Below are 12,903 nucleotides of genomic sequence, written 5' to 3'. Positions count from 1 at the left end.
ATGCAGTCATGTGTGAGTGTACTGAAGATAATACGCAGTTCTTATGTTACTCGGTCCTGCTTTCAGTTTCGAAGTGCTCCAGCTTTCACAAATTCGTATTATTTTATTATTTTAATTTAGACGCGAATTAACTGCTACATCTTCGCAACAATAGTAACATATATTTAAGCTTCAGAATGTTTGTAAATTCTTTCCTTCGTAGTTAATTATAGGTGTAATCAATATTATTAACTTTTCTCTCCTCAGAAATTAGTCATTGTTTACATTAAATGTGGGACTGGGCTGGGGACTATATCTATTGCAAAATGTCATCTGTCTTCTTAATCACCATGGTGACATGAACAATGTGTCAGTTTTTCAAATGTCACTACGTAACTGTTTTTGTTCTTTTATTCGTGTACTTTAAATCGGCAGCAGTCCACTGAAAATCAGATAAATACTTTGTTTCTGCTGAAGGTTATCATTATATGCACAGGTTTAATGGCGAAAATACCTCTCTGCATGTGTAATTTTCTCATTTCTGATTTCCAGGGGAGATGATACTTCACGCTGGAGGTCAACAGCCGTCCCAGAAGAAGAAAATAAGTTCCAACATCATGAGCAAAACTTACAAGATAGCGGGGTCGAAATATTTAGGCCGATATTAAAATACAGTTTAAAACTTTCTCTGTGGCGTACCTTGTAAAGCTACTGTGCAAAACAGTTGTTTAGTACACACCCAGAGCTTAACCTGAGAGGTTAAAAGTTATGAAATGATCGGAAATGATATGAAATGATCGGATTGTTCTTTACTTTTTGTGTGTAGCATATTTATTTAAGAAAGGGAAGAAAAAGAAAACCACTTGCTTCAAAAGAAAATATATGCTTTTATAATAATGTTTTCATGCTGCCTTCGAAGATTACATGTTGTTAAAATGTAATGATGAATGTTGTCAGAAAGACCATCAAAGTTTTAGATTGACCGCCAAAAAGTACTTATATGCGATAAAGAAATACAAAGAGTGTAGAAATACATGAAGATGGACGTACATCATGCAGTGGAACAACAATTTACTGGAGGACCCACGAGCGAAATTGTTGTAACGATCTGAAATTATTGTAACGCATGAATATGTTTACAAAGGTTTACAAACTTTGCTTATCACATCACTCAAAACGTTTTGAGTGATCACATAAGTTGTGTCTTCTCTCTTTGTCTCTTTTCCTTCCAAGGATGTGTAACACTGAAAATTCATGGATATAAAATATAAACAGTCGGGTATTTTAAAATGAAAAAACATGTCCCCAATTATATTTTGTCATTTGTTAATAAAATCCATTGAAATCAAATCAACCAGATATCAGTTGTGTGTTCAGTACAATAATATGTTTGTAAATATGTAAACTAGTGCCTGACATTCTGACCCACCTATTTGATATCACACATTCTTGACGACCTCCTGCAAGTGGCTGGGGAATTTGAAGTATTGAGTTATGGACATTCTACAGAATGGCTAAAATACCATGGGAATACGACGGCAAGACGGCAATGCACAGTAATATTGATTACTGATTGAATATATGTCAGATGCATCTTGAATGCGTCCTCTTTGTTGGTAATACAAAAGGAGTCTTAATCATAAGTCATTTCCAGCAGATGTTTAATCCTGGAAAGTTCATCAGCTTCAGTGTTAACTACAGGTACTTCTGCATACGCGGGCACTATAAGGGACCACACGCGGGAATAATCTCTACCGGTTTTTATTACCACCCATAGTAGAGTCTCAGGAGGGTACGCATATCCCCTGTCCGCATTATACGAAAACAAGTACACAGAGGTTGCTTGTTGTTACTCAGGCCTGTATCACTAGGGTATTGACATGCATCACGATCAGCCGGATTCAGTATACAGTGTTTAACCCCGATATCCTTGCTAAGGTGTGACAACTCTAGTGCATGCAGTCACGTACAGATTTACAATCTCGTCGCTATATGAAAAAGTCTTGGAAGCGATAGGATATTCAACTTTATCGGGTGTCCGTGACGCCTGCATTGAAGTCCGTGAAAGCTGTGTCCTTGGATAAGTGAATTTATTTGAAATACGGCAATGTTGGGTTGAATATTGACAGAACAGAATATAGTTCTGAACCTGCTGACATCGGTATAAAGCTGTCAGACAGCAGATCTTTCTGTCTCTTATAAACACACAGTATGACCACTTGTCTGGGTCATGACATACAAAATAACAAATAATGAAGGTCGGGAATCCCTCAAATGTCGGACGATCTATGATAATGCGTATGGCTGAAGGTAGAGGCCGTGTGATCGTCTGCTTGTACTCAATCACCAGTGACACCATGGCAGGTGCGTGGACCGTCCTTCCTGGTATTGTCTATGTTGTCCTAACACTTGGATTGGCAGACTGTCTGCCCTGAAACGTGTGGATGATCTGTTCAGTCGTCTCACCTTAGAGGAGGTCCAATATCAGATGGCGAGGGGTGGAGCAGTTCATGATGGTACTCCTCCTATACCCCGACTGGGTATCAAGCCATATTCATGGAACACAGAATGTCTGAGAGGTGACGTGGCAAATCATTTCCTGAAACTCTGGGTCTTGCTGCTTCGTTTAGGTATGGGTAATGTATCATTTATCCCCATGCAAATCAATTTCAAGTGGAAATTCTATGGTATTAACACTGAGCACGAACACAGCCGTCTTAATATATCGTCTTATATATCGTCTTTCATATTATTACTGAGTCAATATATCTGACCAGAGACAGCGTCAAACATATCAAAGCAGAAGGTTTACAACTAAATAGCATTAGCAATTAATCCTCAGAACGATTGGGTTCTGAAAACTAATTCTGCATGACTGTTCATACAATGCAATAGCCCGGAAGGTCATATTGTGATCTCATGGTAAGCTTTCTGACAGTGGCGACTGTGATAGGAGTAAGCTGTTTCAGTCCCGTCATCAACATTGTCAGGGAATCATCAAATCCCCCCAGTATACAACCCGATACCGTCCAACTGTTTATGATGTTATTCACCAATTAAATCGTACACTGTAACTCTGTATTAGCCTTGTAGTTATGTCACATTACAGACGCATACCATTAGCCATTGCTATAACTCGCAACGCAGTGATCTTTCGAATTCTCTGCTGCAAGCTGTGTCTCTTCTACGATTCCGACAGCGTCTGTTGTTAAGGGGCTATGCACCTGGTACGATCCACACCTTTATACAAACTCCCCTGAAAGGACTGGGTAAACTGACGCAATCTGTCAACTACGCATTCGGCTGTGATGACACTTTCTGTAAACATTAATTCTGTCCATCCAAAACGCAGTCGCCAAGACAGAAATTATATTCATGTGCCTTGGAACCGGTAATTCATATATGCTGGATTACCTCTTCAGTTCACTTCAGTACAGCTCTACAATCCGACACGTTGTCTAAACTGGATTATTTCTTCACTCCCGATGAGTACCGGTTTAGACAGCTTCTGTTTTTATGTTGAAAGATAAACGTTTACTAACACATTTAGGTTTGCGTTTGCGCTCTAACCTCCAGGATTAACGGAATTAACGGAATTCTAACACAGGAATTGTCAGTACATTACGATTGCTGCCAAAATGTGTCGAAATGAACTGCCGAAAACCCCCATGGATGTCTTTGGAAGACTGTAATCTCGGATTTATTATGTGAACATGTTCTCCAAGGTACAGCGTCTCTCATTAACATAGCACACTGTTTAAAATCATTCACATTCACATTCATATTCACACAAATCTGTCTGTCGTGCACATGTTACACCTTACAGAAGTACAGAGTAAAGTTATAATTCCCCAGTCTGTGTATTTTCTTCATCTTACATAGAACAGAAATACATATGTTTCAAAGGTTTTATGTGACTTGTATATCAGACAATGAGTGGGTGAGTGAGTTTAGTTTTACGCCACACTCAGCAATATTCCACCTATATGGCGGCGGTCTGTAAATAATCGAGTCTGGACCAGACAATACAGTGATCAACAACATGATCATCGATTTGCGCAATTGGGAAATGATGACATGTGACCACCCGATCCCGTTAGTCGCCTCTTGCGATAAGCATGGGTTGCTGAAGGCCTATTCTACCCCGGGACTTTCCCGGGTCTGTATATCAGACAACTTACAGAAGTACATAATCTATGTATACGACAAAATATGCGTGTATCTTGCAATCGGACACCTTGGAGAAGGACACGGTCAATGTATGTGTCCCAAGTTTGTGTAGATCTCACATCTTACAGAAGTACACAGTCAATGTATGTGTCCCAAGTTTGTGTAGATCTCACATCTTACAGAAGTACACAGTCAATGTATGTGTCACAAGTTTGTGTAGATCTCACATCTTACAGAAGTACACAGTCAATGTATGTGTCCCAAGTTTGTGTAGATCTCGCATCTTACAGAAGTACACAGTCAATGTGTGTGTCCCAAGTTTGTGCAGATCTCACATCTTACAGAAGTACACAGTCAATGTGTGTCCCAAGTTTGTGTAGATCTCACATCTTACAGAAGTACACAGTCAATGTGTGTGTCCCAAGTTTGTGCAGATCTCACATCTTACAGAAGTACACAGTCAATGTGTGTCCCAAGTTTGTGTAGATCTCACATCTTACAGAAGTACACAGTCAATGTATGTGTCCCAAGTTTGTGCAGATCTCACATCTTACAGAAGTACACAGTCAATGTATGGGACTTAAGACTGTATATGTCTTGCACATCTCACACATTACACAAGTACACCTACCTTTAACTTCAAAGGAAACCAGCGTCCTCAAACTATGATTATTTCCTTTCACCTCCTTCGAAGAGCATCACTTCTCCCAAAGAAACTCAACAAAAGTAAAATCATCCGTTGTCTTAACACAGCTAAACATCTAAAGTTTCAGGAATTAATTGATAAGAAAGTAAGGCAGAAAAGACTTCCGGCTGCTTTAAAAAATGTTTTGCAAAGGCATGGTGTAATTATTCTTATGCCGTTTAAAACAGATGAAGAATGTGTTTTGAAATCCTGTTAACATCACCTTAGAGAAAGGAAAGTCTAATCTGCCTTGAAAGATGAAAACGATCTGTCACTCTGGTTTTGTACAATGGTTATAATTATTCTGTTGAAATTCAAATGTTAGGTAAACCTTCCTAATTGTTAGTTACATATCCTTGTTGTATGTTGGTTTTAAACCGATTATTTTACGTATATATTTCTGATCAACTTATTGATCAACTTGGATTTGAATTTTTCCTCAGCAGTGAATGAATAAACCAGTGTCCAGAGTACCTCATGTTGAGAAACAGCTGAAATCGGTCATTATTCATCATCCATGTAATCTAAGATTACTCATATCTTCGGAGTGTGATCACCTGTCTTGCCCTTGACATATATGATTATGGAAAATCAAGCCCCACATCTCTCTATCAGTGTCAGAAAGATAAATGATAATATAGTAAATCTAGCACGGTTGAAGGAGAAGGTCGTGTATGCGTATGCCTGTACATACAGCTTGCATCAATCGTCGCTTATACCATGGCAACAATTGCTTGGACCACCCTTTCTTGGATCTTATGTGTTGCCCTTTGCCATGGGCTGGCTGACTTCCCTTTCAGAAACACTTCACTATCCTGGAGTGCTCGTGTGGATGATCTGGTAGGTCGTCTCTCCATTGAGGAGATCCAATATCAGATGGCGAGAGGCGGAGCAGTTAATGATGGTACTCCTCCTATCCCTCGACTGGGTATCAAGCCATACTCATGGAACACAGAATGTCTGAGAGGTGACGTTGGGGCAGGCAATGCAACAGGATTTCCCCAGGCTCTGGGTCTTGCTGCTTCGTTTAGGTACGCTTGATGGTTATTAAGATCTTTTCCCCGATGGAATACATTTCGTCAATATTGGGAATTTACCCTCAAACAATGTCTACCAATTTGTGAGGGGTGGTATACTAATTCTAAAACAATACATTAAGTGACAGAGTCGCAACCTGTAATGTGCACTGCATCTGCAACCAAAATTACCTATTTTACCTTCCTCTAAATGAGAGTGCCAAATGTGGTCCTAAAAGTAAATGCTATTTTCCTATTGCAGTCCCAGGTTAATATTTCAAATAGCGGAGGCAACTGGTGTAGAAGTCAGGGCTAAATTCAACAACTACAGCCAACATGGCCTCCAAGCAAGACACATGGGCGTAAGCTGCTTCAGCCCTGTCGTCAACATTGTCAGGGATCCCAGATGGGGCAGAATTCAAGTGAGTAGTAAGCGAGGAATTCTTTCAAAATGTTATTAGCGTAATAATTTCACGTCAGTCTTAATCAGAGTAAGCTAGATTTCAACCACAAGTTGTCATGTCATATGTAACATGAGCACGTAAAATAGTGACATACAAGAGAATATTGATATTCCGGACGACTATCCAAAGTGTTTAATTGTATGTTAAATGTTTCAAGGTTTCCCGATTATTATTTAATGTGTGTACAGTTTCAAATGAAAAATCGTTGGCATGTTTGTTATGAAAAATAATTGTAATTTTTCAGTTTGTATGTTTTCTATTCCTACCATGACATTCCAGTTCTGGAGTGGTCAATGTAATGAAACGTTATGAACGATATGTTCTTGTGAACTTACCACTCTATATAAGCTAATTAGAGAATAAAATGTATACTCACTCGAAGGAAACAGGAATTCGCGAGTCAGTGATGAAGCGAGATGAATGTCCTTGGTGGACATGTGATTTTGAATGTTTGGAACAAACCTTGTTCACCTCGTGCACACTGGATCAACAGGAAACATACGGGGAAGACCCTTTCCAGAGCGGTGTTCTCGCTACCAGCTTCATCAAGGGACTACAGGGCAACGACACGCGCTATGTGCGCGCAAACGCCGGATGCAAACATTTTGCAGCGTATGCGGGCCCGGAGAATATACCCATCAACCGGATCGTGTTTGATGCCAAGGTAAACACGCCATCAGGTTACATAAGCGTTTACATGAAATTCCGTCGGAGATTAATCAGTGTAGCAAACACATGTTTAACTTTAACGATTTCAAGTTTTCAGTTTTCAACGATTAAATTTTAAATTATCTTCACAATATTTCAACCGTCTTTACAAGCCTAGTTTAGAATAGGTGCGCAGAAAAATGTCTTAAGCGTAATATAATTGCTATTCTAGGTAAGCGAGCGTGACCTTCGAACGACCTTCCTTCCTGCCTTCAGAGCCTGTGTCAAAGCTGGAACATATAGTTTCATGTGTAGCTGCAATAGGTAAGTCAGAGACATCAGTAATCTTGTGTAGATGCAATAGTTGAGTCAAAGGGGAACATACAGTTTCACGTTTCACGTTAACCAAAGAGGGGTATACCGGTTCCAAATCAATCTACAATAGCTCAGAGGTTATATTTATTCTCTGGTTATCTTTTGGTGGCGTATAAAGCTTGAATGGCGTGCCGACGTGTGCCAGTAAACAACTCCTCAACGACATCCTGCGAGAGGAGTGGGGTTTCACAGGTTACGTCGTCAGCGACGACACCGCCGTCGAGAACGTTCAACGCGGTCACCACTACGCCGACAACTATGTGGACGTCGTCTCTGACTGTGTAAACGCTGGATGCAACTTGGAATTAAATGAAGAAGATCAAAATCTTGCATACCTGTCAATAGGTAATTCCCTATGATATATCATCTCAATACATTGATATTGTACATTGGACAGGAGTATATTGGAAATGATGACACGCGTTTGACAATTGAATTTATACACGAACTAAGTATGTAGTCATAATGTGTAATTCGTAATACTATTTGAAAAAATATCAGTTCAAACTGTCCTTTCTTTTAGTCGATGCAATAAATCAAGGCAAGCTCACTGAGGAAAAGATCAGGGAAATGGCCAAACCCTTGTTCTACACACGAATGAGACTGGGCGAGTTTGATCCCCCGGAAATGAATCCCTATTCCAAACTCGATCTCTCTGTGATTGAAAGTGAGGCTCACCAGGTGCTTGCAATCGAGGCTGCCATGAAGAGCTTTGTATTGTTGAAGAACGACGGGAACACATTACCACTGAAGAAATCGACACATTTCGACAAGATTGCTGTGAGTATAACAAAACGGCATACACAGGGAAGTACTTCTCTCTATGCGTTTACAGTAGCATCACATTTAAGACAATACATTTAGGCAGGCATATAAGGAAAACCGACTGTTTGGAACATCAGAACGTTTAAAAGTATTTCTTTCCGACCGTTTGGCCGCATCTTTGAAGCCAAAGTAAACAGTGTGGCGTGATAACGTGACTGCAGTCCTAAAACATGAAAAAGTTTCACATGTACTGTATTTGCCAACTTTATGCTGACCTACCATGACGATGCTCTACACACTCCAATGTCATGTTAGATATGTTGTTGAGAAATAACAACGTAAAACTCTTAGACTTCGTTTAAAGCTTTATATATAATGTTTTATATAAAATGTCCAAACCGGCATCTGTCCAACCCGGCAAGTTGCCCATACCGGCAAACAATCCACAGACTGGACACTTATCATCATCTCTACAATCCAGCACCGGATTGTTCCTTCAGTCCCAATTGGTGCCGGTTTAGACAGCTTCCACTCTATTCATGTGAGATCACCGCACCAGTCGCATCCCATTCCACTGAATATCCGGGATCATTGCTGTTACTTGCCAAATGATTGAATGTATGTGTTAAAACAAAACCTGGAATATGTAGGAAACAGAAACCAGTAAAACAATTAAACTTACAATTAAGAAATATTGTACAGCTAACAATTGCATTGAAAAATACAATAATTTTCAAACCACCACAAAGAATAACGATGGTCGAAAAAGAATGTTCTTATTGACAGTACAAACTAATCAGCAATGACAGTAATGTTATAAAATATCTGTAAGTAAACAAATTAAGAAAGCGTTGATAACACTGATCTCAATGCAACAAGTGATACTCTAGTATTTTTACTGTCCTTCGATGACAGTTTTTTACGTTCTAACTTTACCGATTTTCATATTGATATACACTAGATATTTCTCGTCACGATTTGTCTGAAATATTGCTGATGTATAGTTAAATGAAAACTCACTCATTCGACGCGACAATGGCAAGTTTCTAAAACAAAACATAGCTAAGGACCCACAGTGAAAGATGCTCTCCACACACCGCATATGATGAAAAGAGAACAACCTTTCTATATATATGTAGAGAAAGCTTCTAGACTGAGGAATATTATGGTCATAATTTGTTCTAGGGAAATGAATATTCGATGTGTCATATATTATCTAAATATGAATAATGGACATGACATATGTATTTACTCCTAAATATATTTCGTGTAACATTTTTGAACAGAGGATATATTTGTATGATTTTGAAAATGTTGCTTTAGCAGGTACTGTGTTCAATGGAAACGTTACACAACAGATTACATTAATAGTTGTATGCATTGACCCGCAGTCAAGAGAAATCAAAAGAAACTAATTTAAAATGTCTGCAAAACGTTTGCATATTTTGTATGATTCAGGCTGTGCATGTTTCTTTCCAGGTTGTTGGACCAATGGCCAATAATTCATTTCTCATGTTTGGGGATTATCCACCTGAAACATTCCACACTTTTGTACAAACACCTCTGCAAGGACTGGCTAAACTGGCGCAGTCTGTCAACTATGCAGCCGGCTGTGATGAATCTTTCTGTAAGCATTATGATGCCGAATCCATCAAGAAGGCAGTTGCCATGACAGAAGTTATATTTGTATGTCTTGGAACAGGTAAGTAGAACTATTATGAGATCACACACGTCAGGGAATATTGAGGTTATACATACCAAGCATTGTTACTGAAGATTTATTCCTCCCAGAATAGGATCCACCAGTGAAGATCCGGGTTAGAATTGGTCTTGAGTAACCCACTGACACGCTTATCGTAAGAGGCGACTAACTGCCTAACTGACTTGGTTGACACACGTCATCATATTCCAGTTGCGTAGATCGATGTTCATGCTGTTGACCACTAGATTGTCTGGTCCAGACTCGATTATTTACAGACCGCCGTCATATAGGTGGAATAGGTGGAAACAACCAACCAACCAACCAGAATCTATGTGCCTCCATCTTCAAAACATCATGTAATCTATCCCTAAATCTTATCTGTCTTCAATGACTCGATCTCTCATATGTTTAACATTAATTAGATCAAGGTTTAGGTTACCGTGGCATTGTCTTAGACAAGAGGCGAACAGATAATTTCCTCGTGTACATTCCACAATGAATCCATCATTTCTACTCCTCATTGTGTATCTCACATTGGCGCATACTTCAGGACGAACGATTGAATCCGAAGGTAACGATCGCTACGACATCAACCTCCCCGGGTATCAACTACAGCTGCTTCAAGACGTTGCTGCCAACAGTCAGTAGACACCGTAAATGTTACTTGTCTTGGTAGTGATAAGCGCTACGTCTATATTCACTAAATCCTGCTAAATTCGAAGAAGACCCAGGTTCTAGTTTCATGAAGGATATAATGTTTGAAGGTGTAGCCTTACATGGTAATGTTGATAGACTACTACCAGAGTAATTTAATTCTTGTTTTTATGACCTTAAGGAGCAAAGGGTTGGTGTTTGATGTTTGATGTTTTATGGTACAATTACAACCTACAAACACGCAGTTAATATTGCCTGATCAGCTGACTTCATCTCTTGCAAGTATCTCGTAACAAGTATTTCACATAAACCGTCAATTCAAGATGAGCACTGTTTTTTCTGTCCACAGGAAATGGGACCCCAGTGGTTCTCCTGCTCTTTAACGCTGGAGCCCTAAACATAACATGGGCTGATCAAAGCTCCGACATCGCCGCCATTTTGGAATGTTTCTTCCCAGCTCAGGCAGTTGGGGATGCATTGAGACGTGTGATGATTAACGACGGTCCAGGATCGAATCCTGCTGGCAGACTTCCGGTGACATGGCCCGCCTCAGAAGATCAGGTAATTGTAAAGTGGCCCATGGAGTATAGACCTCTCTGGCTAAACATGTCAGCTTTGCAAGTCTTATTTAACGGTAGTAAGAATGCGTTTAATTTGTTTTCCTAGATTTTCAACATCACCGACTATTCAATGGAAGGGAAGACGTATCGCTACTTCAAAGGAGATCCTCTGTATCCTTACGGCTACGGGTTGTCCTACACTCAGTTTAGTTATGTCTTTCTGGAGAGCCCAATAACAATCACGGCAGGACAAGATCTTCATGGCATGACCACCGTCAGCAACATCGGGAATATTGATGGAGATGAGGTTTGTTTACTCCTCGAACTCACTTTCAGTGTATTACCAGTGAACTAGTTATTAAACTGGTGGTCCCTTCATGTGAGGTTCATATGAGCATTCTTTCGTTGGTTGGAGTTGGTTGGAGGGCCACATAGACTCATGTTTGAGCCAACGCTGTATGTATGAAAATAAGAATCAGTTACCATTAGTATGTATCTGCTGCAGAATAGTATATTTTATCCAGGTTATACAAGTCTACCTACAGTGGATGAATGCCACACAACCCACTCCCAAGTTACAACTGGCCTGGTTCGACCGAGTCACAATCCCTGCCAATGGAGACATGAACGTTAATTTCACTGTTTCTGCTGAAAGTATGGCTGTGTGGGTGGACAACAAAGGCTGGAAAATTGAGGAGGGTAAGTAGTTTACTAAGTACTTTGTCACTGTGGTGACTGAATAATACGTTTAAAAGCGTCAAATCCATGTTCACATTTTTACGAAGGTTATGGATAGGTTGGAATAGGTCGATATCAATGCTCCTCGATGACTCGATGACTGGATGGAAAGGGGCAAATAAGTCACTGTCCTTGTTGCTGATAACCTGTCACCGGATTGTCTGGTCTTATGCCCTATGCTTTACATGAAAGTGGCGTTCCAGGCCTCTCTCAACCAATCAACCAGTTTAAATCAACATATGTATCAAATCCTTTCAGGTGTAATGACTATTCCAGTGACGCGTGTCGACCTTCCAAATGTCGCAGCCTTTATGCTACATGTATTCTTGAAATGGATTAGAGACTCAGTTGAGATAATCTTTGGTACCCATTTCACTGTTGGATGTTATTTTTTAAACGAACGTATACTTATCTGCGTTACTTTGACACAATTTGATTTGCAGGACAGATGGTGCTTTATGTTGGAGGACAACAGCCAAACCAGAAGAGGCAGACAAATTCCAACGTGCTTCGTACTAGCTACAAGATCGTGGGATCGAAATTTTTGGGACGATATTAAAATACTGTATATTGCTATGCGCAGTTACATATAACTCAACGAAGATAAGGATGACCTTTTTTGTAGGATAAGCATGTCGAAACATGTGAAAATAGACCCTTAAATATGGAAAACGATTTGTTTTATATCCAATAACTGTAATGATATGAAACCGTAAAGATTATTTACGTACGAACGGAACGATGATTAACAAATCTGTAGATAGATTCTTAACATGAGGATCAACCGTCACCAAATATAAATAACATATTTATTTGTGGGAACAAATGAACTGATCAAGGCCAATTCCATACAAGAATATCAGCGGGAATTATGGTAATGTAGGATCCACGAGTTGGTTTTTGGTCAAAGCCGCGTCATTCAATTCCAGTGAAAGTATTTTGTGGATGATAAGTCTTCACGGTGAAGATTCACGTTTTCAACCCATTTTATAACCTCATTCGTCAAGTTCACCGTTGGTGGTCCTTATTCTAATCCAGAATTGACACGGGATTTTTGCCTTTGGAATTTGAAGCATCCAAATGTTACAAAGTTATTCCGATATGCGGTGGAGTGTGTAATAGATAGGGTTACATTACCAGAGTCTCT

General features: G+C 39.7%; 2 protein-coding genes across 2 annotated transcripts in view; both read left to right on the top strand.

Annotated features, from left to right (window-relative positions):
• Positions 1 to 647, top strand: part of LOC137286130 (uncharacterized) — a 29,541-nt gene extending 28,894 nt beyond the window's left edge. Inside the window, exon 12 of the mRNA XM_067817793.1 lies at positions 532 to 647. Within this exon, the coding sequence (XP_067673894.1) occupies positions 532 to 647 (116 nt within the window). The remainder of the gene's footprint in view (positions 1 to 531) is intronic.
• Positions 648 to 5,436: 4,789 nt separating this feature from the next.
• LOC137286126 (uncharacterized) lies at positions 5,437 to 12,428 on the top strand. The gene is made up of 12 exons (XM_067817789.1): positions 5,437 to 5,865; positions 6,113 to 6,272; positions 6,808 to 6,978; positions 7,195 to 7,286; positions 7,456 to 7,682; positions 7,861 to 8,117; positions 9,582 to 9,804; positions 10,355 to 10,444; positions 10,808 to 11,019; positions 11,125 to 11,325; positions 11,543 to 11,717; positions 12,200 to 12,428. Exons 1-12 carry the CDS (start codon positions 5,555 to 5,557, stop codon positions 12,313 to 12,315), a joined length of 2,235 nt encoding a protein of 744 aa, XP_067673890.1. The 5' UTR covers positions 5,437 to 5,554; the 3' UTR covers positions 12,316 to 12,428.
• Positions 12,429 to 12,903: the final 475 nt, after the last annotated feature.

The sequence above is a fragment of the Haliotis asinina genome, chromosome 6 (genome assembly GCF_037392515.1).
Source record: "Haliotis asinina isolate JCU_RB_2024 chromosome 6, JCU_Hal_asi_v2, whole genome shotgun sequence".
NCBI lineage: Eukaryota > Metazoa > Mollusca > Gastropoda > Lepetellida > Haliotidae > Haliotis > Haliotis asinina.
The sequence above is the reverse complement of the archived record's forward strand: the minus strand, read 5'-3'. Positions and strand labels throughout refer to the sequence as shown.

Excerpts from the sequence above, each read along its gene's own strand:
- LOC137286126 (XM_067817789.1), top strand. The coding sequence starts at position 5,555 with ATGGCAACAATTGCTTGGACCACCCTTTCTTGGATCTTATGTGTTGCC. Across the intron at positions 10,445-10,807 it reads TCAAGACGTTGCTGCCAACA|GAAATGGGACCCCAGTGGTT; the intron begins GTCAGTAGACAC and ends TTCTGTCCACAG. Across the intron at positions 11,326-11,542 it reads GGAATATTGATGGAGATGAG|GTTATACAAGTCTACCTACA; the intron begins GTTTGTTTACTC and ends TATTTTATCCAG.